The sequence below is a fragment of the Odocoileus virginianus genome, chromosome 33, assembly GCF_023699985.2.
Source record: "Odocoileus virginianus isolate 20LAN1187 ecotype Illinois chromosome 33, Ovbor_1.2, whole genome shotgun sequence".
In the NCBI taxonomy this organism is placed as follows: domain Eukaryota; kingdom Metazoa; phylum Chordata; class Mammalia; order Artiodactyla; family Cervidae; genus Odocoileus; species Odocoileus virginianus.
This window is the reverse complement of record NC_069706.1, coordinates 26,325,055-26,352,943: the sequence shown is the minus strand read 5'-3', so window position 1 is coordinate 26,352,943 and position 27,889 is coordinate 26,325,055. Positions and strand designations below refer to the sequence as shown.

At 49.8% G+C, this 27,889-nt stretch overlaps 1 protein-coding gene across 5 annotated transcripts; it reads right to left on the bottom strand.

Annotated features, from left to right (window-relative positions):
• Positions 1-26,854, bottom strand: ITGAD (integrin subunit alpha D). 5 transcript variants are annotated; one of them, XM_070461234.1, is made up of 30 exons: positions 26,754-26,854; positions 25,037-25,142; positions 22,820-22,923; positions 22,614-22,684; positions 22,365-22,479; positions 18,007-18,137; positions 16,930-17,075; positions 15,970-16,123; positions 15,721-15,871; positions 15,097-15,170; positions 13,516-13,645; positions 13,248-13,390; positions 12,947-13,087; positions 12,644-12,853; positions 11,675-11,805; positions 11,398-11,555; positions 9,996-10,150; positions 9,658-9,789; positions 7,595-7,668; positions 7,150-7,291; positions 4,705-4,818; positions 4,514-4,593; positions 4,324-4,407; positions 2,339-2,417; positions 2,076-2,183; positions 1,899-1,976; positions 1,592-1,705; positions 1,351-1,452; positions 832-942; positions 1-387 (listed from the first exon to the last, which is right to left on the bottom strand). In XM_070461234.1, exons 1-30 carry the CDS (start codon positions 26,797-26,799, stop codon positions 271-273), a joined length of 3,501 nt encoding a protein of 1,166 aa, XP_070317335.1. In that variant the 5' UTR covers positions 26,800-26,854; the 3' UTR covers positions 1-270. The 5 variants fall into 5 exon arrangements, with proteins under 5 accessions (XP_070317335.1, XP_070317336.1, XP_070317337.1 ...); XM_070461235.1 differs by having other exon boundaries at positions 13,293-13,390; XM_070461236.1 differs by lacking the exons at positions 22,614-22,684; positions 25,037-25,142; positions 26,754-26,854 and having other exon boundaries at positions 22,820-22,902.
• Between the last annotated feature and the right edge of the window lie 1,035 nt (positions 26,855-27,889).

Sequence of the window (27,889 nt, the reverse complement as noted above, 5' to 3'; positions counted from 1 at the left end):
TTATCTTATAAGCATCCTCATTTAATGTGACAGCTCTTATACATAAGAGAATTCACACTGACATCATGCCTGCTTCTGTGAAAAATGGGTCATCACAGAAGAAGTCTGGTGGATATGGAAAAATATAAAAATCTTTTGACCCCTTGGGAAGATGACTTGGCAGCTGATAAGTTGCTCGGGCCAGTCCCCGCAGAAGTTATTTCCCCGAAAGTGGATTGGTAGGTGAAGCCAAGGTCAGCCAATGGGAATAGACATAAATGGGAAAGTGGATTATTTGGACAAAGGTGGATCTGGGGTCTCACTGTGGATGTCTTCCCCGTTGAGTACAGCAGTGTCTTCAGGCTGGTTATCCATCATTTCTTTGTATTGACGTTTGAAGAAGCCACACTACAAAGGGAAATAAATCAGGAAATCTGGATAAGAGGGCAGAATAGGAAGTTGGGAGTAGGAGGAAGCTGAGACAGAAGGGAACTAAGCGGCCTTGCATTTGTGTGTCAGAACACTTATGTGAACAACAGCTATCACCGATTGAGTGTTTGCTGTGTGTCAAGCTCTGATGTGTACACATCATTCATAGATTCTGCATATCTGGCCTCATTTCTGTCTTGTTTCAGCCACTCTGTGATGTAGGCATTATTATAATTTCAAAAATGAAGAAACAGGCTCAGAGAGGTTGGGCAACTTGCCTGACATTAAACAGTGAATAAGAGCCAAAATGTGTACCTAGACCAGCCTGACTCCATTGTCTGAGTTCTTCCCTCTATATGATCCTGTCTGTGGGAGGGCAGGGCCGGATGCTGGCAGTCTCAGGAGTGGGGTGAAAACACTCACCTTGTACAGTAGGGCTGTGATGAGGGCCAGGAGAAGCAGTCCTCCCATGGAGCTGCTCACAAGGAGGGGCATAGGGTTGTAGACCTCATACTCTTCTAGCACCATCTCCACCTGATTTGGGGATTTGGGGGTCAGAAAGTATCAGGCCTCCCACATTCCCATTTTTTTTTCTGAACTGCATCATACAGCATGGGGGATCTTAGCTCCCCAAACAGGGATCGAACCCTCTCTGGCTGCATCCATGCATTGGAGGTGTGGAGTTTTAACCATTGGACCACCAGGGAAGTTACTCAGTTTCCCAGTCCTTAACTCCCTTCCTTCCTTCATCAGGCTCTGCCTCAAGAGGTGACATACAGAAGCCCTCATGGGCTTAGGGATGATCCCATCCAGAGGCCTCCATCCATCCTTCCTCCCTGCAAACTTGCAAGCCCTGCCCCACCCCCCAACCACTCAGCATCACAGACTTAGCATCAGGAGCCCTCTGACCAGCCCAGCCACTGCCTACCACACGGTCACTACCTGGGCTCTCAAAAATGCCTCCTGTCCTGAAATCTGGGTGTACACAGATCTGTTGAATGTGACTTCAGCCATACTCACGACCAACGTCTTCTTCTGCAGCAACTGCCAAAGAGAAGGGCAGAGCTGGGAACTAGGTCTATAGGGGGCAGGGGGCACACAGGCAGCTCAGGGATGGAGAAACACCCTGGCTTGAGGGGGCCACAGACACTTCAAGCCCCATCTGAGTCAAGGAAGGACATACCTGGCTGGCCCAGCCGAAGCTGAGTTTGCCCTTTAGGATGAAGTCAAGCTCCTCCTGGACGCCGAAGGAGGGGATGTCACAGCGGAACCTCAGGCAGTCAGCGATGGAGCAGTTCTGGGAACACGAAAGGAGTGAAGTTGAAGAAGATCTTCACTTAAGCAGGAACCAGAAGAGAGAATGAAATCTAGCTGATTGGGGGATGGGGAATAGATAAACCATCAGAGGATGTAAACATGGCTCTGAAGCTTAGCAGTCCATTTCCCGGGAGCCCAGTGCCCAGCTGGTCCTGCGGTGGGACCTTTCTCACCAGCACAAGACTGCTTGGCATCTGGATCTGGAAATCCGGCTGCTGCGGAGGTTCCCTCTCTGACACACAGGGGAGACTCTAGGGAAAGAGAGAAATAGCTACAGGATGATCCGCTGGTTGGAGGGTATGGGCATTGTGGGATCAGACTCTGGGGAGTGACAGAAGGGAGGCAGGCACCTGTGAAGGGGCCACCAACGCCACATCCCACACGGCCACACCGTTCAGCAGGACGGGGACCCAGAAATGAACGCTGATGGCCAGATCACGCTGACTCAGGTTATTCACCTGCAGGAAACAGACAAAACATGACTGTGGCCCCTGGAGCATCCCAAGTCCCCCCCCTTTCCTGGCTCCCGCTCCCAGCTCTTCTCTCTCCTTCCCCCGCCAGCTCCCTCTGTCCCCACAGGAGGGGCAGACATGGATTCTCCCTGGCCTCTCACACGATATCGATGCTCAGCTTCTCTTGTGCTCTTCTGATCAGAAGTTGAAAAATTGAAGTACTTGGTGGATTCTTCTTGACTGGAGAGAGAGAGGGCTTATGGGTGAAAACAGCCCGGGGACCATCCTTGGTTGCACCCTAGCCTGCTGGGAAGGGACCCAGTGGGTGACCCAGGGGATCTATGATGGTTCCCATGTGCCTGTGCAGCCTCAACTTTAGCCTCAGTCAGGGAGCTAGATCTCACACGTGCAACTGACAGATCCTGCATGCCACCACCAAGACCCTGTGCAGCCAAATAAATATTTAAAAGGGGGGGTATAACAATATCATAGACCTAATAGGAGGGTTGGGCTTCCCTGGTGGCTGAGATGGTAAAGAACCTGCTGGCAATGCAGAAGACTCAGATTCGATCCCTGGGTCAGGAAGATCCCCTGGAGAAGGGAATGGCTACCCACTCCAGTATTCTTGCCTGGACAATTCCATGGACAGAGGAGCCTGGTGGTCTACAGTCCTTGGGGTCACAAAGAGTCGGACACAACTGAGCAACTACCTCTGCTACTAATAGAAGGGTTAAATTATGTAAATATCTGTAAAGTACTTAACACAAGGCCTGGCATGTCAGAAGTATATAAACTGTAAGCTTTTATTGTGCGTTTTAGTGTTTTCCCATGGATAGAAGGGGAAATTCACACATAGCGTTTGGAAGGGCAATGACACTGCTTGACCCCCTTTTCTAGTTCCCCTAAAAATTGGTACGTCAGCAGCAGCATCGAACTCTGTCCCATGGCAATATTATAAGCTTCTGACCAACTCTAAAGTCTCTGGAATTTAGCCAGGTAGGCGAGGCCCCTTGTCTTGCTTCCAGCCTGGCCTGGCCCCGCTCCCTCCCCACTTTCAGCACCAGAGCAGCAGGCCTGCACCTGCCTTTCCTGTGGCCTGCTGAGCCTGTGCTCCTAAACGGTCCCAAGAGTTTCTCACGTCTCTGTTCTCCCCCGAGTTGTGTGAAAACCTGACCTTTCTTTGATCTGTGTGGTGACAGACCATATCCTGTTGGAGACAAGCTCCCCACTTCAGAGTGTTCAGAAAAGCCTCAGTTCTTAATCTAGTAGATTCAGCTCAGCATATTTGTGTTTGGCCCAAAGGCTAGAGTTGGCTTCATGTTAAAGGAAGTATGCGCCTTGGAGAGGGGAGAGGGGGTGCCAGGGGTGGCAAGGTGTGTGTGTGTCCCACCAGCAGGTCAGTTCATCAGAGGAGAACCGAGAGTTATGGGATATGGTGGTGCAGCGGATAAGAATCCGCCTGCCCACGCCGGGGACACAGGTTCGATCTCTGGCCTGGGATGGTCCCACATGCTTTGGGGCAACTAAGCCCAAGCACCACAGCTACTGAAGCCTGCACGCTATAGGGCCTGTGAACCCCTGTGTGTCAACTACTGAAGCCCATTTGTCTGGAGCCTATGCTCTGCAACAAGAGAAGCCACAGCAGCTAGAGAGTAGCCCCTGGTGTCCAAAACTAGAGAAAGCCTACAGGCAGCAGCGAAGACCCAGTGCAGCCAAAACGAAACAAACAAATAACAAATAAATATAAATTAAAAAAAAAAAAAAAGAATTATGGGACATGGTGTGCTTAATCACTTAGCTGTGTTGGACTCTTTTCGACCCTATGGACTATATCCCACCAGGCTCCTCTGTCCATGAGATTCTCCAGGCAAGAATACTGGAGTGGGTAGCCATTCCCTTCTCCAGGGGATCTTCCCTACCCAGGGATCAAATCCAGGTCTCATGCATTGCAGGTGGATTCTTTACCGTCTGAGCCACCAGGGAAGCTATGGTGCTATGCTGTAAGTATATGGCTGATCAACCAGAATTTTCATGTGAGAAATCAGAGGGGCTAGCTTAGATACCCATCCTCCAAAGAGCAGGCTAGCTGGCAGGGGGAGGTATTAGGTTTGGAGGAAGGTCCAAGGGGAGGAGAGGGATTAAGTACCTGCTGATCACTGTGTAGACAGCATATTTCACTGGGAGCTCCAGCTGGGAGGTAGTCTTGTTGGATGTAGGTTTATTATTTTCACTGGAGGGAGAGAAGGGTGCCTGGTTGGGAAGGAATCCAGGAAGAGTCTCCGGCTGGAGCATGGACCAGGAGAGAGAGGGACACACCCTACCTGGCCTGAGCTCACCTGCTTACATTGGCCCTGAGATGCAACTTATCTCCTAGGGTGGCCTTGTAGGAGACATCAAATGTGACTATGAAGGTGCCCTGAGGGAGAAGAAAGAAGAGTTGAGGATAGGGAGGGCCATGGTGGAGAGAGGGAAGGAAATGGGGTCAGGATGAGGGAGGAGATCAATGAGAACTGGGGGAAGCTCTGACCTTAATGCCCTCACGGAAGATGGGGTGGTTGATGCTACAGCTGCTGCTCTTCAGGCCCTCGTTTCTGGTGGGCACTGCTTCACATGCCAGGCGCAGGGGACGCTGACCAGGTTGCTTCAGAGGAGAAGGAATTTTTAAAAACTTAGCCACATGCATATACAGGCTTGATGCAAAACAGTGGTGGCATTGCAAAGTCGCAGGGGAAGCTCTCAGTAAATGGTTCTGGGAAAATTGGCCCATACAAAACAAGCAAAGAAATGAACAAACACTGGATCCCTACCTCACTCCATACATTAGAATAAACCCCAACTGAATTAAAGACTTAAATGTAAAAGGCAAAATTATAAATCTCTTAGAAGATAATAGAGGGGAAGGTCTTTATAACCATAGAGTAGGGAAGTACTTCTTAAACATGATACACACATAAAATACTAAATACAGAGGAAAAGTTTGATAAAAATCAACCACAATCAAATTAAGACCATCTAGGGAAGGAAAATCAGTTAATCCTAAAGGAAACCAACCCTGAATATTCATTGGAAGGACTGATGCTGAAGCTCCAATACTTTGGGCACCTGATATGACAAACTGACTCATTTGGAAAAGACCCTGATGCTGGAAAAGGAGAAGAGGGTAGAAGAGGATGAGATGGTTAGATAGCATCACCAACTCAACAGACATGAATTTGAGCAAGCTCCCAAGAGATAGTGGAGGACAGAGAAGCCTGGTGTGCTGCAGTCCATGGGGTTGCAGAGTCAGACATGCTTTAGTGACTGAGATCTAGAGAACAAACTAGTGGTCGCCAGTGGGGAGAAGAATGAAGGGAGAAGCATACAGATCAAGTGTCAGAGGTGCAGACTGCTGTTTCTAAAATAAATAAGATGCAAAGATATATTATGCAGCACAGGGAATATAACCAATGTTTTATAATAATTTTTTTTTAAGCTCAGAGTGACTTTTAATATGCCAATCAATGTTAATAAAACACAAGTCAAACAGACAAGTAATTGAATGTAATCTATAAAATACTGAATTGTTATCTTGTACACCTGAAATTAATATGATTGTAAATCAACAATACTTTAAAAGTTTCAGAAAAAAGGAACATACAATATGTTTCCTTATGGCAGAAATTGAGGAGCCTCTTGATGAAAATGAAAGAGGAGAGTGAAAAGGCTGGCTTAAAACTCAACATTCAAAAAACAAAGACCATGGCATTCGGTCCCATTGCTTCATGGAAAATAGAAAGGGAACAATGGAAACAGTGACAGACTTTATTTTCTTGGGCTCAAAAATCACTGCAGATGGTGATGCAGCCATGAAATTAAAAGACAGTTATTCCTTGGAAGAAAAGCTATGACCAACCTAGACAGCATATTAAAAAGCAGAGACATTATTTTGCTGACAAAGGTACATATAGTTAAAGCTATTTTTTTTCCAGTAGTCATGTATGGATGTAAAAGTTAGACCATAAAGAAAGCGGAGTGCCGAAGTATTGATGCTTTTAAACTGTGGTGTTAGAGAAGACTCTTGAGAGTCCTTAGTACTGCAAGAAGATCAAACTAGTTAATCTTAAAGGAAATCAGTCCTGAATATTCATTGGAAGGACTGATGCTGAAGCTCCAGTACTTCGGTCATCTGATGTGAAGAACTGACTCATTGGAAAAGACCCTGATGCTGGGAAAGATTGAAGGCAGGAGAAGGGGATGACAGAGGATTAGATGGTTGGATGGCATCACTGACTCGATGGGCATGAGTTTGAGCGAGCTCTGGGAGTTGGTGATGGATAGGGAAGCCTGGCGTGCTGCAGTCCATGGAGTTGCAAAGAGTTGGACACGATTGAGTGATTGAATTGAACTGAACTGAACATGGTTCCATTTATATAAAGTTCAAATATTGGCAAAACTCAACAGCATTAATTGGGATATATTTATGGGTGGTAAAGAAATACAAGGAATTGAGTATTACAAGGCAGAATAGTGATTACCTTTGCAGAGAGTATGAGGTTAGGATGAGGAAAGTTATATAAAGGGCTTCTGGAGGTTCTAGAAGTGCTTTATTTCTTTTCTTTTCTTTGCTTTTCTTTTTATTAATATTTTGACTTTGCCACACAGCATGTAGGATCTTAGTTCCCCGACCAGGGATTGATCCCCTGCCCCCTGCATTGGCAGTGCAGAGTCTTAACCACTGGACCACCAGGAAAATCCTCCCATCTTTTAAATGTATTATTATTTTAAAAAATCCTTTGGAGTGCTTTATTTCTTGATCTAGATGTTAACTGCATAGACTTTTGCTTAATATTTAGTTATTAAACTATACATATGCCCTGTGCACTTCTCTCTTTGTGTATGTTGTATATTTTATCATAGAAAAAATTAAAGGAACCGATTATAACCCAGAGCAGGAGAGAGGTCCCAGCCACTGAAGGCCAAGGAAGCTGTTTACCTGGATTGCTAACGTGCGTCGATAGGACAGCCCTGCTGGATAGTAGAAGCTGATCACTGTTCCATAGGAATCCTCGCCCTCATTGGACACCATCACTATCACATTGAGCTCCAGGGAGCTCCCCACCACCAGGACCTCCAACCTGAACAAGGAAACACAAGGTTGGGAGAGAGACTCCGAGGAAATAGGTTGGAATTGAATCAGGAGTGGGGGCAGGGCTGTGGGAACGCATGAGCTACGTGCTGATGACCTCCCAATCAAAAGTGGATTCATGTCAATGTATGGCAAAACCAATACAATATTGTAAAGTAATAAAAAAAAAAAAAAAGCGCACTTCTTTGTTAGAAGGAGAGGCAAAGGGAAACAGAGGGACTTCCCATCCTATGAGAATGGGGGCCCCCAAAGCTTTAGTGTATGGCTATGAAAGGAGACAGCACTTACTCACCCTGAGAAGCTCAGGTTGACACTGAGGTCCCCTTCACAAAGGTGATCATGCCCACAGTTCTTCTCAAAGGGGAGCTGCAGCAAAACAGTACATTCTCTTCCCATCCTTGTCTCAATCCATCCCCAGTCTCATTAGGAACACTCGTCAGCACTGAGCATTACTGAGCATCTACCCTGGGCTAGACTCTGTCCTAGCACTCACTGTCCTAGACTCTGGCAAGGAGGTAGGGCGGATAGTGTGGGAGGGGCAGTTAGAATATAAATGAAAGAGAAGACAAGATCCTTGGCTTCAAAGAATGTAACTTTTAGTTGAGTCAAATTCAACTGGAACAAGCATCCAGCAAACATTATTAACAGTCAATAACGAGACAGGTTCTGCACTTGGAAAGGTGGCAGCTGCAGGTGAATTAGACACGGTGGTTCTTACATTCAAGGAACCTACAGCTCCGAGGGATCCACAGAAGCAGAGGCAGATGGCTATCGGTCACTGGTATTTGGCCTGGCATCACCATGACACGGTAAGAGGCCAGAAAAGAAGTGACAGGTGCTGAGCAGTGGTTTTCAAGAGAAGGAGATAAGACTGGGGCTCTGGGGAGGAGAGGAGATCTTTGAGGTGGAGAGAAGACGTTTTTCCAAATAAGAAATATGACATGCAGGAAAGGTATAGAAATCAACTGCCAAACCACGTCTTCATCTGCTTGTTCTGTTGCCCTTACTAGGAACACTGTGAGCAATTACAGGGACCTGTAGTCACTTGACGGTGCCTCCTCTTGAAAACAGAAAGGAGCTGTAGCATGAAAAAGAAAGACAGACAACATGGACAAAGACACAGAGGTAGAAATGAGAGAAGTTGGCGGACGTCCCCAGCAGGCTGATGGTCAAGACTCCATGCTTCCTGTTATATAACACGGGGGGCTCAGCTTGGTGCTCTGTGATGACCTAGGGGGAGGGATGGGAGGGCTGGAGGAAGGCTCAAGAGAGAGGGGGTATATGCATATTTATAGCTGATTCGTGTTGTACAGCAGAAACCAACATAATACTGGAAAGCAATTGTCCTCCAATTAAAAAAATTGCATCTGACTAGAAATGATCGTGAAGTCACCACCTGATATCACTTATATGTGGAGTTTAAAATATGACCCCAATGAACCTATCTACGAGATAGAAACAGAATCAAGGATATAGAGAACAGATTGGTAGTTGCCGAGGGGGAGAGAAAGGGAGAGGGTTGGATTGGGAGTTTGGGATGAGCAAATGCAAACCGGTGTATACAGGATGGATAAACACCAAAGTCCTACTGTGTAGCACAGGGAACTATACTCAATATCCTGTGATAGACCATAATGGAAAAGAATATGAAAAACATGTATACGTATGGATAACTGAGTCGCTTTGCTATACAGCAGAAATTAACACAACATTGTAATTCTACTGTGTGTGTGCATGCTAAGTCACTTCAGTCGTGTCCCACCCTTTGTGACCCCATGGACTGTGGCCCTCTGGGCTCCTCTGTCCATGGGATTCTCCAGGCAAGAATATTGGAGTGGGTTGCCCTGCCCCCTCTCCAGGGGATCTTCCCAACCCAGGGATTGGGAAGAACTCTCGTCTTCTACATCTCCTGCACTGGCAGGCAGGTTCCTTACCACTAGAGCCACCTGGAAAGCCCAATTCAACTATACCTCAAAAAAAAAAAAAAAAAAGATTCCATAGTCCACTACGGGGGGGTGCAGGTTTGATCCCTGGTCAAGGAACCAAGATCCCATGGGCCAAGTGACACGGTCAAAATAAAAAAAGATTAAATAAATTAAAATGTGGGCTTAAAAAAATAAAAGAAAAAGTTCGAAGGGTCTGCAGAATGAGAACCAGAGAGTTTATGTTGGGGCGAAGTGTATAATCAGCCGAGATGTGGGTAGGGCTCCAAGCTGGGCCGGGCTGTGGTAATGGGGTGGAAGCATGTTAGATTTGATGTGGTTTCGTGGGCATCTGGGAGCCACCCTAGGTTCTTCAGCACACAGAGACACAGCAAGAGTCAGAATGTCCCTGGGACTCCCTAGGAAGACTCACGGAGGCCGTGAAGAGGTCCTGGGAGCCTACAGCCAGCACGGGGCGGAGGTTCTGAGATGAGGCGATGGGCTCCCCAACCAGGGAGAAGTTGAGTCGCAGGATAATGGGGTTCACCATGTCCTCCACACAGTCCTGGAGAAGAAGGGGCTTTAAAGAACCTGTTCTCCTCCTTACTGGCTAGGCCGCATCCACGCCGCAGAAACCCGGTTCCGCAGCCCCAACTTTCCCCTCTCCCGCCCCAGGCTCCCCACCTTTCCTGCCTCATTCAGGAGGGAGTGGAGGTGTCAGAGGCTGGCCTTGGGCTCCTTCCTCCCACTCCCTCAACCCTCAGTCCTCACTGGTAAAAGCAGCTTCATGGAGTCACAGTGCTCTCCCAGCCCTAGGGTTTTTCTTCGAGTCAAAGTCCAGTTCTTGGTCTCACCAAAAACAGCACGAGAAATCAGCCGACCTGGATCCAACGCCAGATCGTATGTGACAGAGCATCGGACGTCAGCTGAAGCAGAAGGGACGGAAGACGGAAAGTGAGAGAAACGCGAAGGTTCTGTTTTCATTTTTCATGCAATGGAGATTCGCTGAGCACTTTCTATGGGCCATGGACTGTACCAGGTGCTGGGATACAGGTGGAGAAGATGGAGAAATATGGTCCCTGCCCTCCTGAGCTTGCAGCCTAGAAATGGAGAGCAGCACGAAGGACATAACATCACAACGTGATCCCTGCAAGGGCCAGATCCTCAGTGGTACCAGAGAGGGCTTGCTAACTCAGATCTGGCGATCAGAGATGCCTTCCTGGATGGACCTTGTCTGAGCTCTAACCTAGAGGATGAGCAGGGGTCAGGTGAAAAGTAGGGAGGGGAAAATCCCATATTTGGGGATTGGTAGCTAAGACCAGAAGGGAGAAGGAGACTGGTACATTAATTAAAAATTATATGGAGGAGGGCTTCCTGGGTAGTTTAGTGAAGAATCCACCAGTCAATGCAGGACACACAGGTTTGATTCTTGATCTTGGAAGATCCCACACATTGTGAAGCAACTGAGCTCATTTGCCACAACTTCGGAAGCCCTTGCGCCCTGAAGCCTGTGCTCCACACCAAGAGAAGCCTCTGCACTGCAACTAGAGAAAAGCCCATGCAAGGAAGACCCAGCACAGTCAAATATAAATAAAAATTTTTTAAGTGTATGGACGGAATTACACTGCAGACCAGTGGTTAGGACTCCATGCTTTCACTGCTGGGGGCCAAGAGTTCGACCCTTGGTCAGAGAACTAAGATCTAGCAAGACCCGTGGTGTGGCCAGAAAAAAAAGTGGCAGAGTGCTTGGAGTAAGGGAGCTTGGAGAGGCAGAGGGGCCAAATCAGCGGGCTCACAGTGGGCAAGAATTTTAGTCTTTATAAATGCAACATGGGAGCAGGTGAGGAGTGGTGAACTGTGTTCAGGACCAATCAAGGTAGCTACACCCGGTGCAGAGTTGGTGGGGGGGAGCAAGAATAGCCATGGACACAACTCAAAATGGGTGGGAGGGAGAAGCCTTGTCCTCTGGGAAGGTGGAAAAGAGGGCAGACCTCCGGTGTATCCTGGAGAAGGAACCTAAAGGCCTGGGTGTGGGAAGAGGGAGGGAGAAGGGCAGTTGGGTGGATGTGGAGTTGAGATCTGGGTTCCAGGCTCCATCCTGTCCTGAGGATAGGCTGGGTGAGGGGGGGCACCTCTGGGAGATAAGGGTCTGGTCTACCAGGAGGAAGCTCACCTAGGCGATCCTGTGAGCTTTTGTGGATGGTGAGACAGACTGTGGCGTGCCCAGCTTCCATGGTGGTGGTCAGCTCATCCCAGCACTGATACACAGCCTTTGTCACCTCCGGGGGTGTGAATTTCATAGTCACGTTCACCTTCAGCACTGGCAGGCTCCTGAGGGTGCATGAGGGGCTGAGGACCACCCTCTGGCCTCCGGTGGGGAGAACAAGGGAGAGGGCGGCTTGGTGAATCAGACACAGGGGACAGGTAAGGGGGGAGGGGGGAGTGGTCACCTGAGCAGCAGGGCGTGTCCCCGGGCCCCCACGGCAAGGTCCACCAGTCCATCCTTCGTGAGGTCCTGACCCCCGCTCAGCGAACGCCCGAAATACTGGAGCCCGAGGGAGAGCTGGGAGCCTGTGATCCGCTGGCCGGAGAGAGAAAAAAGAAGTGCGAGTCAGGGGAAGGTGATGGGAAAGGTTTGAGAAGGAAGATTTGGAAAGGATACTGAATAGAGTGGTTGAAGAGAGCGGAGGGGACATCCCTGGTGGTCCAGTGGTTAAGATTCCACGCTTCCAGTGAAGGGGGCATGGGTTTGATCCCTGATTGGGGAACTAAGATCCCACATGTCACAGGGTACAGCCAAAAAATAAAGTAATAATAAAAATAAAATTTAAAAAAAGGAGGAGAGGAGTGGAGAGCAAACAAAATGAGGTCCCCAGGGTCCCAAGACAGAGATCGGAGCACTTTTGGTCCAATGAGGACCTTGAGGATACAAGTTAATGACAAAATCAAAACATAATGAAGAGAGCATAACAGATTCATTTACTCATCCTCTATATGTTCATTCATAAATATTGGAGGAATGGACAGTTTAGTGCTGTCCTCAAGTTATCTTTACAAGAAGTCAATGGAATTTGCTCATCCTTTTATGTTTCACAAAAGGAAATCAAGGTTCACAGAGGCCAAGTCAGTCACTTGCCTAAAGCCACACAGCCCACAGGGCTGGTCAGGCGTTTGACCTGGGGCCTGTGATCTCTTAACCGCTAAGTGGCCCACACAGTTTGAAGTCTGTTTGGAGTCAAAGGAGAGGAGAGAGAGCATTTGTGCTTAGCTGGGCCAGGGGCAATTCAGGGAAACAAACCACTAAAAGGGGCAGGGGAATGGTCACTGCTGAGACTGGACCAGAGGTGGCATCAAGTGAACCTAAGACACGGGAAAGGAGGTGAACAGAAGAGGTTGAAGGCTGGGGCGGGGGGCCTCACCTGGCTGTGGGAGGGGCTGATGCCCAGTTCTGAGGTTCCGTGGAACAGGTAGACGGCACCCCGGTTCTCTTGCTCTCCCGGGGCCCCAATGGCCACATCCACCAGCCTGTCCCCATTCACATCCCCCATCGTGGTCAGGGCTGCCCCAAAGCGGCTCCAGGGGTGGCCCGGCACCCCTCGCAGAACAGCATTACACTTCCACTTAGCTGTCTGCAGAATGAGAATGGTGTCAGGGCTCAATCCAGGTGACCCCCTCCACCCACACCCAGACCTCACCCAGCCCGGGTCTCATCAGCTACTCACCCGTCGGGGAAATGGGCACACGGACACCTGGCCCCCCTGGGTCTGCTCGTAGAAATGGGGGGCCCCGATGAGGACCAGGTCAGAGCTACTATCTCCATTCACATCCACGGAGCAGAGGGAGGCCCCGAAGTAGGAGCCGATCTGGAGGGCAGAGTCTGGAGTCATCCTGTCTGCCCTCTGCCAGGGGCACGACCCCTGGGTCAAGTCCCACCTCTCCCCAGACACCAACACCTCCCCCATAGGCCCTGCACCCTCTTCATCTTCTCCTCCTCTGCCCCTGGAGACCCCCTCCACACTCAACCTGGCTCCCTGTGACTTCAGCCTTCAGCTTCCATTGCCTGGACACCTGGGTGAAGAGGACCACCTTCCCGGTGTGCTGATGGCGGGGGGCCCCCAGGATCAGGCTCTGTTGCCTCTTCCAAAGGGCCAGCTCTGTGGAGTAACCTGAAGGGGCCAGGGCTCAGCACCGAGGCTTCCCCAGACCTGTCCCCTCATCCCCCACCCCCGAGCCCCTGTCCTTCCCAGGCAGCCCGTCTCCTGCCCAGCCCACAGCTGCAGCCTTGTCTCACCCAGGTAAGAGTCCCTCATGTCCACGTGCTCCTGGGACATGTTGATGAAAGTGGGGTTCTTATTTTGGGGGTACAAGAAGGCACCTCCAGACCAGCTGAAGCTCCCCACAGCCCCCAGAACAGGTCCATCCTGGAAGGAAAGGATTCCAGGGTGAGCAGGTGGGAAGAAGACAGCCTATTCGGAAGAAATGCCTGCTGCCAACTCCGCCCACTCATCTGGAATTCTCTCGTCATTTCTAGCTCTCATCAGCAGCCTCGTGTCCCTGACTCCCACATCTCTCAGCCCATCCCCACTGCCACTGTCAGAGTCACCCCAGCCCCTCTCACCCACTGTCATTTCTGCCTCCTTGCTTGTTCTCCTCTGCTTCATCTGCTGTCCCAGAGTTGGGCTTTTTAAACCCAAATGTGCAGCCACTACCCTGCTGGCAAACCAAGGTGACTCCCTGTCATCAAACCCCCGAGGGTGGCATTTAGCATCCTTCGCAATTACCCTGCGTTCCAGAACACCCCAACCCTCTGACCTGGACATTCCTCTCTCCTTTTTCTGGGACTCAGCTCCTCTCTCCAGAAGAGTCAACCTCAAAGTTACGTCTGTCAGATGTTCCTGGGCTCCCTCAGAAAGTGCTAGGCATTTCCTCCTCTGAATACTTTGTTTATTGCCTTTACAAACTCTTGTTTATGGCTAATTTAGGACATACGCAAAAGTCAAAAGGAACGTGTAATGAACCCATTAGTACCTGTGACCTAGCATCACTGATTAATCCATGACAAACCTGGATCCATTTCTCCGTCCCCCTCAATTACCCTCAAAATTATTCTGGGTAAGGGGCTTCCCTGGGGTCCAGGAGCTAAGACTCTGCACTCCAAATGCAGGGAGCCAGGGTTCATTCCCTGGTTAGGGAACTAGATCCTACATGCCACAATTAAGATGTGGTGCAGGCAAATAAATACATCAATAAAAATTATTCTAGATAATATCCTTCTGGATATTTTGAACACATACCTCCTTTCAGACAATTGTCTGTCTCTATCATTATTTTGAACTGAACTGACCGTCACTTCTCTGGTCTTCGTGGTCTGGTCTTTCTCAACTCTCCAGCCCTTTCTCCATCCTGCCCCTAGCTCCCTCTGCTCCAGCTGCGCTGGCCCTTTTCTCACTCGAGTGTAGTAACCCTATTCCTGCCTCAGGACCTTTGCACCTGCTGTTTCCTCTACTTGGAGCAATCTCTCCCTAGATATTTCCAGGCCTCACCCTTTCTTATCATTCAGCCTCAATGGTTATTCTTTAGCCCTCCTCTGATTACCTCTCTTTTTTTATCGCAGTGCTTAGCACCATCTGAAAGTCTTTCATTTCTTTGTTTTTTATCATCTCCTCCCACAGTTATGCACTCCAGGAGAGCAGGGACCTCAGCTATCCAGTTCTCTGCTGTGCTTCTAGCACCTATATGCACTGCCTGTGTGTCTCTCCCAGACTAGACAGTGAGCTTAAGGATTGAGTCCACTTTCTTGTTTATTCTGAGTCCCAGCTCCCAGCCCCAGGCTGGTGCCTGAGACTCTTAATCAAGCACATGCTCCACCCACCATTGTGAGGATGGAACTGAAGCCTTCTTGAGACATCTCATGCTGGAAGGAGCTACTTGTCCTCGACTGAGTTCCTGTGGGGGAAATGGGTCATTCAGGCTCCCAGAGACCTAGAGTCCGTGAGGATTCAGAGCAGAGAGAGGAGAATGTGGTCTGGGGCTTGGGTTCTGGGTAATGATTTGGGGCAAGCTAGAGTAGGGATCCAGAAAGAAGACTCTTGGACTGCAAGGAGATCAAATCAGTCAATCCTAAAGGAAATCAACAGTGAATGTGCACTGGAAGGACTGATACTGAAGCTCTAATACTTTGGCCACCTATGTGAACAGCCGACTCATTGGAAAAGACCCTGATGCTGGGAAAGATTGAGAGCAGGAGAAGGGGGCAACAGAGGATGAGATGGTTGCATGGCATCACCGACTCACTGGACATGAGTTTGAGCAAGCTCTGGGAGATAGTGAAGGACAGGCAAGCCTGGAGTGCCGCAGTCCACGGAGTCACAAAGAGTCGGACACGACGGAGCCACTCAACAAGAACAACACAAGTAGGGACAGATCCTCAGGACTGTGGGGGACAATTGGGTCTCGGCTCTTTCAGTTCCGACACCTAAACTCACTCCCCATTTACCCTCAACTGCAAAGATCTTCTCCTGAAGCTGCGCTTGGATGCTGCTGAGTGCTGCAAAGTTGCCCACCATGAACACGTGGTCCTCCGAAGGCATGGAGCCAATGGTGGTCAACTCCCGCCTGGCAGTGTGTGCCTGGAAAGCATCTCCCACCTGCAGCAGAGAGGCACATGAGGAGGAGGGGCCCGCCAGCCCTTCTATCTGGGGGAGGTGAAGGCTGAGTCTGGGGGAGCCAAGAGGAAGGGACGCACCCCGATGGCGTAACGGATGATGTTGGCTTTCTCTGCCTCAGGGATGACGTCGCTGTATTGCAGGGGGTCTTTAAATTTCTCCCCGTCTGTGATGACAATGATGATTTTCCTGGCATTCACACGGGCCCCATTCCTACTGTGAAATAGTTCTCTCCTGTCAAGGAAGAAAGAGGGGGGTGACTCTACTGAGTTCTGGGAAGCAGTCATTTGCAGTACTAGAAGCTCCTCTGGAGAGACCAGGGAGGCTTGGTACCCTGAGACTCAGGCATGTTAAGTCATGGATTCATACTCACAAAAATTACTGGCCCCAGCACCTAAGCCATTTTCTTCCTGGGCCACCTGGCCCCCAGTATTGGCAGGCACGTGGTAGTGTGTAGAGAGCGAGAATGGATGAGGGATGAGGAAGAGAAAGGAGCTGAGTGGGGAGAAAGGCGCAAAGAAGACACTTGGCAATAATTCCTGAGTCCCTTCCAGGGAGGTAAAGAGGAGCTGCATTTTTTTTTTTTTTAATAAAATCCACAGCCGTTTATCTCGCACTTCTTGGGCAGAAGCACTGTGCTCATGTTATCTCGTTTAATCCTTCCAACCAAGTTGTGAATTTATCCTCATTTGACAGTTTTCGAAGACTTAGAAAAAGTCGATTACTCCAGCGGTGACCCAGGTAGCAACCCGGGAGCCAGGATGGGAACCGAGAAGCAAACCCAGGTGGGCTCAGAGTCCAGCCAATCCAAAGCCAGGCCAAGGGGAAACACGGCAGAGGAGTCCGGCCCTCACCCCGGCTCAGGGTGCAACCAGTGACGGAACCAGAAACGCCCCAGGAAGACTGCCTGCGGCCCCCTCGCTTCCCCGTGAGCCCTTTCTCCAGATCCTCCTTCAAACACTAGAAAGGGCTGGGTAGACCCAGCGCCAGATAGTGGAGGGGAAGCCTTTTATCTGCAGGCAGTGGGGGATGGAGCTTACACCACTTTCCGGATACCGGTGGCTGTGAACGTCAGACCATTCAGCTGGGCGATAGGATCCACTAGGCTCCGAGAGTTCCGAGCGGTCTGAAATTGGCTGAAGGTGAAGTGGGTCTTCATAAGGTTTGAATACTGCATCAGCGAGAACTGTGAAGGCCAAGAAAAGGGCCCTTGAGTTCAGGAGTTTTTTTTTTTTTTAAGTAAGTTTTAAATTTTGGAATAATTTTGCACTTACAAACCATGTTTCACGTGATTTTGAGGCCTGACAAGTATATATTGAAACCCAGAAAAAAGAAAACTGGAAAATCAGAGGTAAATACTGCTTCTTTCATAGTTTACAAAGAATAAATAACCTTGCTGACTACCATATTTGCTAAATTTAGATTAAAATTTTTTTTATAATATACAAAATCAATTTGAAGTCTATATTTCCTTGTTTCTCAAGAATTTATGGGCTTCCCAGGTGGCTCAATGGTTAAGAATCCACCTGCCAATGCAGGAGACTCAGGAGACGTGGGTTTGATCCTTAAGTTGGGAAGATCCCCTGGAGAAGGAAATGGTAAACCATTCCAGTATTCTTGCCTGGGAAATCCCATGGACAGAGGGGCAACAAGAATTTATACACAAACACAACACACACACACATACACACACACACACACACACACACACACACACACACACACAGTGGTTACTGGGAAATAAAATAATAAGATAAAGAAATCATGAGTTATATGGAAAACATGATAAAGAAATCATCAATTATTTGGCCAAGTTACCTTTAGTCAAATTTCACAGAAAAATTATTTGATATTTCTTTCAATGTATTTAAATAGCAAAAACCTATTTCCTGTGGCATGTGGGGACATAGTAAGTGTGATGGGGGAACCTCCTCTCAGGTCAGGTCTCCAGCTGGCCCTGCATGGTGACCATGCCTCGACCACGAACCCTAGCTTCCTCAAGGAACAGGCCTATTGATCCAGCCCCCAGTGATGCCAAGCAGCCTCCCAGGTTGGCCTTCCCAGAGGTAGACCCTCGCCCATCCCACTCCACCGGCCTCAGAGGGCCTAGTCCTCACCTGCGTGTCGGTGCCCTTGGACAGGTCCATCACAGCTCTGACAAAGTCCTTCATTCGTTTAAAGTCAGCTCGGTCAATGCTGCCAGAGCCATCAATCAAGAAGGCGATGTCTATCTCTTGACTTGGACACTCTGCAGAGAGGGAAAGAGGAATCAGAAACACATGTTTGAGGGGACTTCCCTGGTGGTCTGGTGGTTAGGAATCCTGCCTGCCAATGCAGGGGACATGAGTTTGATCCCTGATCCGGGGAGATTCCATATGCCTCGGGGCAACTAAGGGGTGCATCACAACTAGTAAGCCCATGCACCCTAGCCTGTGCTCTGCAACAAGAAAAGCCACTGCAATGAGAAACCTGCCCACCACAATTGGAGAGCAGCCCCTGCTTGCTGCAACTAGAGAAAGCCTGCGTGCAGGAACAAAGACCCAGTTCAGTCAAAAGTAAATAAATAAATTTTTAGAAAAGAAACTCACGTGTGGGTCGCAGCCACTTCCTGGGGCCCAGAAACCCTTTCTGCCCCAGAGTCAGGAAGCCATTCTTGGAACAGAGACCAACCCCCACACTATTCACAGAGGAGGTCCAAATTTGTTGTCTCAACCCCTTCTCCCTTTAGCAGAGTCCCTGTTTCTCCCCTCCTCCCACAAGGCTTACAAAACGGGAGAAAGAAGTAGAGTGTGGGGGCCGGGTGGGCCCCTCACTCTGTTAGTCAACAAATATTTATTGATTGCACACATCAGGGATACTGTGGAGCATGCATGTGTGTGTGTGTGTGTGTGTGTGCGCGCTAAGTGGCTTCAGTTGTGTCCAACTCTTTGCGATCCTATGGACTGAATGGAGCCCACCAGGCTCCTCTGTCCATGGTATTTCCCAGGCAAGATACTTAAACATTGCCATTTCCTCCTCCAGGTGACATTCCTGGCTCAAGGATCGAACCCTTGTCTCCTGCTTGGCAGATGGATTCTTTAGCACGTAGCCACCTGGGCACCCACGGGATTATCACGAAGATAAAAAGAAAGAATATGTCAGTGACACTCTCTCCATCCGTCCCACCCTCTCCTTCCCACGCTGTGTCCTGATCAGCACAGGGACCCCCGCCTAGCGCTCGGTGATGACCTAGAGGGGTGGGGTGGGGGGGGGCGGGAAGGAGGTTGGGGAGGGAGGGGATGCACGTATAGGTATAGCTGACTCACTTTGTAGTACAGCAGAAACTAACAGAACAATGTAAAGGAGTCCTACTCCAGTTTAAAAAAGGAATGAATATGTCCATAAAGACTTAAGACAAGGCTTGGTGCCCCACAAGGGGTAGTTGTTATCACCATCATCACCATATTCCAGGCATTTTTCTGTGCCCAAGGACACACTTGGAGCAGATGCTAAGGTGTGCTCCCAAGACCTGTCCCCCATCAGGATGGAGGTGCTCATTCCCAGCTGTAGGGAGTTGGCTGTCAACGGCTCCCAGTGGAGTTTCTCCTAGGTGTCACCCTACTCAAAAGGGAGGTGTCTTGCCCAAGGTTACACTTCCTGCTCCAGGGGGCAACCTGTACCCAGCCATTCTCCAAGCTCCCGTTGGGGAGACTGAGGCCTCTCTCTCACAGTCTACCCTCTCCATCTACTCAGTCCTGCTTCCCTCATACTCTTATGGGGGTTGCTCCTGAGAATATTCTCAAGGGAGCCTCAGAGTCCATCTCTAGGGAAATCTGATTGCAGACCAAAGCTTTATAAAAAATCTCATTCCTGCCCTTGTGGAGTCCACACAGTTGTGGAGAGACACAGTATATGCACATGAAGAAAATAAGACATTTCAGGCTGTCCCCAGACTTACGTAGGGGGTTGTGGTCTCCGTGCAAAACCCAGCTGATGCCTCTACCAGCACCCCACATCCTGTGTTGGTCTCGGGGTGCTGGGAGATCAGGCCACCACAGCGTTGAGGTGTGAGGCTGAGCTGTGGCAGCCGGCCTCAGGTCACTGAAGCAAAAATGCCTTCTCCCAGCTCCTCACTCCTCCCCCACCCTGCCTGCTCAACCATCACCAGTGCTGAGAAGAAATGGAAGAATGGAAGGTCACTTTCCTCCCCACTTCCTTGAAGACTAGGAAATCCAGCCACTAGGAAATCCAGCCATCCACACGGCAGGCTGAATGAGTGCTCAGGTGCTCCCAAGCTGGGTAGCTGGTGTCTTCTGCAATCATATCTTGTACTCGTACCCACTGTTTTAGCTGCATGACAAAATCCCCCTCTGCCTCCACGTGCTCTCTCAGACCAGGCCTGTGGGCAGTGCCCTTGCAGTGTCACTGCTGTTTCTTGCTCTTTTTATTGTATCCCACAGCAGGCACCTGGTTGTAGCTGCTTGCCTTCTGGAAAAAGAACCAAGCCAATCAGGCAAGGTTGGTTCAAGCTCTGGACTCTGCCACTTCCTAAAGTGGAAACTCATCTCTCTGAGCCTCAGTCTTCTCATCTATAAAATAGGGATCATCCTGGCCTCCACGAGGATCTTATGAGAGCCTAGAAGGTGATGCACACCCGGCACCCAGTACCCAACACTGCCTGGCGCACAGTCCTTCCACATCTAGTCAAACTTGCCTTGTCTGCACCAGCTTTACACATGTATGTCCCATTTTCATCAGACATCATACCTCATGAGCCCCTGAAACATCTAAGAGAAGACATTTACCACTTAGTGTTCAAAGCCACCTCTCCTGCCCTGCTGCAGACATCCCCGGTGGGGTCTGGGACCCACAAGAGTCTTTGCTACTCTCTCTGTCCCCTCTGTAGACTCTACCCTCACAACTTTGGGGGCTATTTCTGCTGCTGCTTCACTTTTGGCTAAAAGCCCACAAAGTCTGGGTTCGTGTTTTCTCTGGGCCAAAACACACGCCTTGGGACTCTCCTGGTGGTCCAATGGTTAAGAATCTGCCTGCCAATGCAGGGAACACGGGTTTGATCCCTGGTCCGGGTGGTAAGACCCGCATGCTGTGGGGCAGCTGAGCCTGTGTGCCACAGGTCCTGAGCCCAAGCTCTATAGCCCTTGCTCCGCAACAAGAGAAGTCACTGCAGTGAGAAGCCCACACACCACAACTAGAGAGTGACCCCTACTCACTGCGGCTAGAGAAAGCCTGCGTAGTGGTGAAGACCCAGTGCAGCCATAAATAAATGGGTAAGTAAGCAACAATAACAACAAAACATGGGCCTTGTGTGGTCCCTGGCTCTCACGGGGGGCCCATTGTTTCCTTTGATGCCGTGCACGGGGTTGTTTATCTGTGCCTGCCTCCTGGTCCAAACAGATGGTCTTCTGTTAGAAAATCAGTCCTAAAGGTAATCACATACACATGCCAGGCTGGAGTCTAACCACTTAGACATGTATATTAAACCTTTTTAATCCTAATAACCACCTCAATTATTAAGTTCCATTTTACCAGTGAGGAAACTGAGGCCCAGGGAATGAAGCCACTTGCCCAAGGACACAGAAGATGACCTTGTAAAGACTGACCCTCAGAGAACTTTGCTGGTGGCCCAATGGTTAAGAATCTGCCTTGAAATACAGGATACTTGGGTTCGATCCCTGGTCTGGGAAGATTCCACATGCCTCGGAGCAACTAAGCCCATACACCGCAACTACTGAAGCCTGTATGCTCTTGAGCCCGGGAGTTGCAACTACTGAGCCCATGTGCTGCAACTACTGAGACTTGAATGCACTCTGGAGCCCATGCTCTGAAACAAGAGAAGCCACCACAGTGAAGCAACGAAGACTCAGCACAGCCATAAATTTAAAAAAAGAAAGAAAGAAAGAAAAAAGACTGACTCTCAGAGAGAGAGACTGCTGCAGGGACCGCCTAGGCACCATTCTCTGTGGGAGACATCAGTGCTGGCAAAACTGTGCCTCACACTCCCTGTGATCAGGTCCTTTTCTGCCCTTGTAAGGGGAAGAGTGAGTCTGGGGGTGTCTTGGCAGCCTAGCAGAATGCGCCAGGACTGCCTCCCTCTTGGATTCTTGGATCTACGGTCCTCACCTCACGTTTTCACCACCCAAAACCCTTCCTCTGGAAACCAGGAGGCACCCCAGCACCCGTTGGCTGATGTGGGACCCTCATGGCTCCTGCAGCAGCACCCTGAGGCTTCTTTCTGCCCCGTCAGAGTCATCATGGCTCACCCAGCTTAGGGGTCCTGCTGTGACTACATCTCCTGTCAGGCCAGACTGTGCCCCCAGCCCCTGCTGAGCTTGCCAAGCCCTCTGTGAGGGGGCCCGGGGCACAAGAGGCCCAGGAAACAAAGACCCAGGAGGTGGAGACCCAAGTTTCATGCTCTGCTCGCATGAGTGGTTCCAGCACGCACTCCACCCAGAACTGGCGCCTTTGGGGGACATACCTGGCAGGGCGGCGGGGACCGTCCGGATGATCTGCAGATGGGAGTCCAGCAGGAGGCAAGTGCCTTTTATGTACATGTTCTCCCCACAGGCTTTGTGCACAGTCGGGCCGCAGGCCTGGGGGCAGAGGCCCGTGTGGGTGAGGGGGCCCCAGAACACGCCCCCTCCTTTTCCCTCAGCCCCAGCCTCCTCTGCCCGCCCCGTCACTCTGTTTCTCCCTCAAGACCCTCCAGGGACCCAGAAACACTCACCAACAGCTGGGAGAGATGGGTGGAGGCCGCCAGGGACAGGCCCAGGGACATGTCCACAGCCTCTGAGGTGGCTGAGAGGGCAGACACACAGGGTCACACCCACGGGTACACCCTCACCTGGGGGGACAGTCTGGGCTGGAGGCTGAGGAGGGGGCAGTCCTGTGTAGGAGGGTTGAAGGACCCAATCCCTGGGGCGAGTCACTCACTGTTCAGCGAGATGGGCTGACACCCACGGGTGGCAGGCGTGCAGTCGTACAGACGTCCCGTTTTGTTGACTGTGACCACCTCCAAGGGGGCTCCCACCACCAGTCTGGAGGTACAACCAGGACAGACAGTTGCGGGAGGGATGGGGGCATGGGGTGCTTTGGGTGAAGAAGTGTCACGGGGAAGTGAGATTTCAGGAGGGGAGCTCTTGGCCTCAGCTTGTGTGATGCTATTCAAAATCAGAGCCTGAGTCTAACCCACAGAGGCTGAAAGGCCATGCTGGGCTTTCTGTTTGTCTGTTTGGGTATATGTGCGTATATATAAATATACACGTATTTGTGTATGCAAATAGTTTGAGAGTTTGTGTATGTGTGTGTTTTAACATTCACTCAGAATAAAACTGTTCAGAACAAAAAATAGCATTTCCCAACCTCAAGTCAGTGCTGTTTGTCTCCTTGGAGCCATCATTCTGAGAGAGCCATTGTTCCAAGAAATAGGTCACCTCAAGTTAAATGGAAAAATGTCCTGAAGCCAATAGATAATTCTGTAATTAATTGGACCATTTATTTATTTATTTACACTTTTATTTATTTATTTGGCTGCTCCAGGTCTTAGTTGCAGTCATGTGGGATCTAGTTCCTTGATCAGGGGTTGAACCTGGGCCGCCTGCATTGGGAGCATGGAGTCTTAGCCACTGGACTGCAAGAAAATTCCCAAATTGAATAATTTAAATATGATAAACAATTTAATTTAAATCAGCTGTATCAGAAACTGCTTCATATCACTTATATCCATTTATAAATGCAACTGTTTATTTGCAAAACACCTTGAGAGAAGAGAATTTTTTAATTTGGAAAAACGTTCTCATTACCAACAATCTCTCTATTCAGATGAGGGAACTAGACAAATACTAATGTATTTTAACTGATTAGTCACTCAAGTCTTGTTGAATTGGCATTTAAAGATTCATTCTAGAGGACCATTCCCTTATGGAAACCTGAAATCCTTGTTTGTCTAAGACTTGAGGATGACACTGAATCAGGTGGCTGGAGACGTAGCCATTTGGTTTCTTCTGGCACAATCGGGTAAATAAACTTTTAGTCTTAAACTATTGACCTACAGTTGTTTTTTTTTTTTTTTTTTCACCCCAACCCATTCTTTACACGACAGCTCAACCTTTTCATTATCACCAGCAGAAACCAGGAAAAACAGTAGCTTTGTAGCAATCAGAACATCATCCAATATATATTATACACTTGATTGGAAAGTCACTCAGTTGTGTCCGACTCTTTGCGACCCCATGGACAAAAGTACTGGTGAACAGCAGACAATCAAGAGTTTCATTTTTGAAAAAAATAGGGCCTGAACACAAATTGATGGTAAGTGGGACAGAAGCTGTCTGGATTTGTTGGGTGTTGTGTGGTTGTGTGGGGCTCAAGGGAAGCCAGTGGGGGGAAGTGCTGGAGAGATTCTACATCTTGTTCCAGGTGGCTGTTACCTGGATACACATATGTGAAAAATTTATTGAGTTGGACCTTCTAGATTCGTGCATATCAATCTCTGTTAAAAACAAAGAAAATAAAACGCTAGGGCCTGACGTCTGCTTCCACGTCCTCAGCCTGCCAGTCGAGGGAGAAAGGAGGAGGGATGTACATTTAGGACTCAGTGACCTCCGTGTGCTCCCTCTTGGCTAACTGAAACTTCCTGTGCTCTCAGGCTCATTGCCAGTGCCACCGCCTCTGTGAAGTCCTCCTGGAATTCCCTCCTGGGTTTGATGTCTCCCTGCCTATGGCTCCCAGGTTATGCTCACCTCACATTGTGACTTCAACTCCTTGGGTCCCTGTCTCTGGGACCCAAGAATGTGCCCTTCTGGAGGCAGCGTGGGTACATAATTTGCCGATCCCAATGCAAAATAAAATTATGAGGCCTCCTGTTCTTGGAAAAAAGATTTTATCTCCCTTTCTTCTACAGGCCCTCCATCTCTGCTGTCATGGGGTTTCCTATTTGCTATTTAGTGTCACACTCCTTCATGCACCAGGAATACAGCATAGATCCTTGGAGGCTGGGCAAGCCAGGTACAGCAGACCTAAACTTGCCTGCCTCATGCAGGTGTTGTGGACAGGTTTGTAGCCCAGGCGGCCCTTCCTCCAGGTGGTAGCAATCAGAATGCTAGCCTGCAGGCCAAGGGGGCAGAGTGGGGGGAAGTGGGCAGGGCCTACCTAGATCTGTCAAACTGGACCACGCTCTGGCCAAAGCCGGCTCCGTCCTCTTGGAAGACCAGGGGCTCCTCCACATCCAAGTTGAATCCATGATAAGAAGCCAGGCCTGAGGAATACAGGGAGGTGGGGGTGGGGAGAACAGTCAGAGAAGCCCCTTCTCCTTTGGACCCCTGACTTCTCGGGGTCTTGACACCCATCACGCTCAGCCTTGATTCCCCATCTGCCCTGGAGAAAGGCATTCTGATTATTGCCACCTGTGTGGTTCCCATGTCTCCTTCTCCCTTAAAAATAGTCTAATCACAATACAGAGGGCAACCATCCAGAGAAATACCCCTTACCCACAGTCTGAAATTAGGCCAGTCACCTCCTGATAGGTTAGATAGAGCAGGCATATTCCTTAAAGATAAAGTGACTGTACAATTTATTGTCTAAACTGGGACCTTCCAAGAGGGGAGGGGGCACCATTAATAATTATACCAGGGACATTGGTACCACCTCCAGGCAAACTGGGGCGTATGGTCATTCCACTTAAAAACCGTCCTGCTGCATGTTCCATTAGGCTTGGGGAATAGACTTAGAATTCTGTGACTTGATATTTGTCATTTTGTACTCTCCATGTCCTCATTCCTGGCGCCCAGCTCTAAGGGGACAAGGACAGCTACACCTCCCTGTCTTGGCGCCCGGAACCGTGCCCGGCCCCTAGCAGGTGACTTCAGCATTTACTGACTGACTCTGAACCACACAGCAGGTCACTGGCACAGCCAGGATTCCAACTCAATCTCCAGATTCTTGACTCATCCCAGAGGCTAAGCTAGAAAGCCCCAGGGGCAGACACTTTACATTTCAAGAGCTTTTCCCAGCCCCTTCTCCCACAACCAATCACCTTTCCTCTCCATTCCTCCTAGAAGCCTGGTTGTCCCTGGATGGAGGAGCTGACTCCAACCCCAAGAGTAGGGAAGCTTTAAGGAGACCAGGCATCAGGCCAGGCAGTGACAAGGAGGGTCCAGACACCTGAACCCTGGGGCTCTGGGCAGAGGCCAGATGTTTAGGGTGCTGGTCCTTACTGGGGCCACATGCAAGGGAGCCTCACATCCAGCATCTTCTTTACAAAGGGTGATTCTATTCCTAGTCTGGAAGCAGCCCCTGTTATCTGACAGATAGAGGATACCAAGGGATGCAGACTCAGGTGCCTCAGGGGCCAGGCAGGTGACATCAAAGACTGAAGTGGGCGGGTCTGAGCCCCAGGGAATAAAGGGGGCAGCCACTCCCAGACTCTGGTACCCAGAGCAGCCAGACCTTCCCACTTCTCAAGAGAAGCTGGAAAGACTCAGGAGATGTGCAGGACCAAGGAGGTGCCGTCTAAACTAAAGTCTTCCCATCTCTTGTGGATGGTGTGGCCGCCCCTCCCAGGGGCCCTAGGGCAGACACCCCTCACTTCCAGCACCCACTCCAGGGCCCCCAGGAGAGGAAGGGAGAGGGAAGCCAGGGGCAACCTGGAGAGCAACTCACCTTCCACCCAAGCGTCACCCATGAGCCCACTTCCCTCGGCTTTGCCCAGCTCCTGCGCCTCCCCAGATTCCAGGCTATTCCCCCCACCACACTAGACTGGACAGGAGTCCTCTCCTTTTCCTTCAGCTCCTCCTGCCTGCCCTACCAGGCAGAGACCACCGCTCCCCCCACGACAAGGCTTCTCACAGCCCCGAGGACCCCCACTCACCAGTCAGGAACAGCACAACTGCAAAGGCCATCCCCAAGCAGCTCATCAGAAAAAAAGAAGAAGGCCGGGCAGCAGAGCGCTGGAGGGTGCTCAGTGTCTCGGGGGGAGTTAAAATAATGAGTCAGGGCTTGACGTGGCAGGAGGAAGGCTTGGTGAGGAAGTACTTGGTTATTTATAGAAAGGCGGGGGCCCAAGACACCTTGCGGAAAAGCCCCCATACTCCTTCCCATTCTACCTCCAGGGAGTTAGCTTCCCTGGCTGTCCCAGACCACCCTCCCCCCCGCCCTTAAGACTCGCTTGATGCCCAGGGTCCTGGGAGCTCTCTGGGGCCTCAGGAATCAGGCTGCATATGAGTGGAAGAGGCAGGACAGAGAGCCGGAGAAGGCCCTCTGCATGGACATGAGCCTGGAGAGGAGCAGACCACTGCCTGGGTACTTGTAGGGACTGGAGCATGGCTGAGGGTGTTGTTTAAAGAATCAGAGCCCAGGGACTTCCCTGTGGTCCAGTGGTTAAGACTTCACACTTCAAATGCAGGGAGTGAGGATTTGATCCCTAGTTGATGAACCAAGATTCCCACATGCTGGGTGGCACGGCTAAAAAATACTTTTTTAAAAAAAATCTTTTTTAAAGAATAAAGAAGCAGAACCCAGCAAGAGGAGAATGGACAAGCACACTGGTAAATTCCTATAGTGTATTTACTAGTCAGCAATAAAAGAGAGCTGACCAAAGGTATGGGTAACAACATGGATGAATTTCAACTTTGTCATAAGTGGAAGAAGACAGACACTAGGACTGCATAATAAGAATCCTTTCATAGGAACAGGTGAAATTAATATAGGAAGCTGGAAATCAGAAGAGTGATGGCCTCTCGAGGGGTGGGGATGTCTAACGTGTTAAATTTAACATTCAACACACAATATTTTAACATCTGTTACACTGCTAAGTCACTTCAGTCGTGTCCGACTCTGTGCGACCCCATAGATGGCAGCCCGCCAGGCTCCCTGTCCCTGGGATTCTCCAGGCAAGAATGCTGGAGTGGGTTGCCATTTCCTTCTCCAGTGCATGAAAGTGAAAACTGAAAGTGAAGTCGCTCAATCGTGTCCGACTCTTAGCGACCCCATGGACTGCAGCCTACC

What these genes read in the sequence shown, in the direction of transcription:
- ITGAD (XM_070461234.1), bottom strand. Translation starts at nt 26,799, where the DNA reads ATGAGCTGCTTGGGGATGGCCTTTGCAGTTGTGCTGTTCCTGACTG. An exon ending in TCATCCGTTACGCCATCGGG is followed by an intron (nt 15,872 to 15,969) that starts GTGCGTCCCTTC and finishes TCTCTGCTGCAG; the next exon opens with GTGGGAGATGCTTTCCAGGC. An exon ending in TCACAGCCCTACTGTACAAG is followed by an intron (nt 388 to 831) that starts GTGAGTGTTTTC and finishes TTCCCTTTGTAG; the next exon opens with TGTGGCTTCTTCAAACGTCA.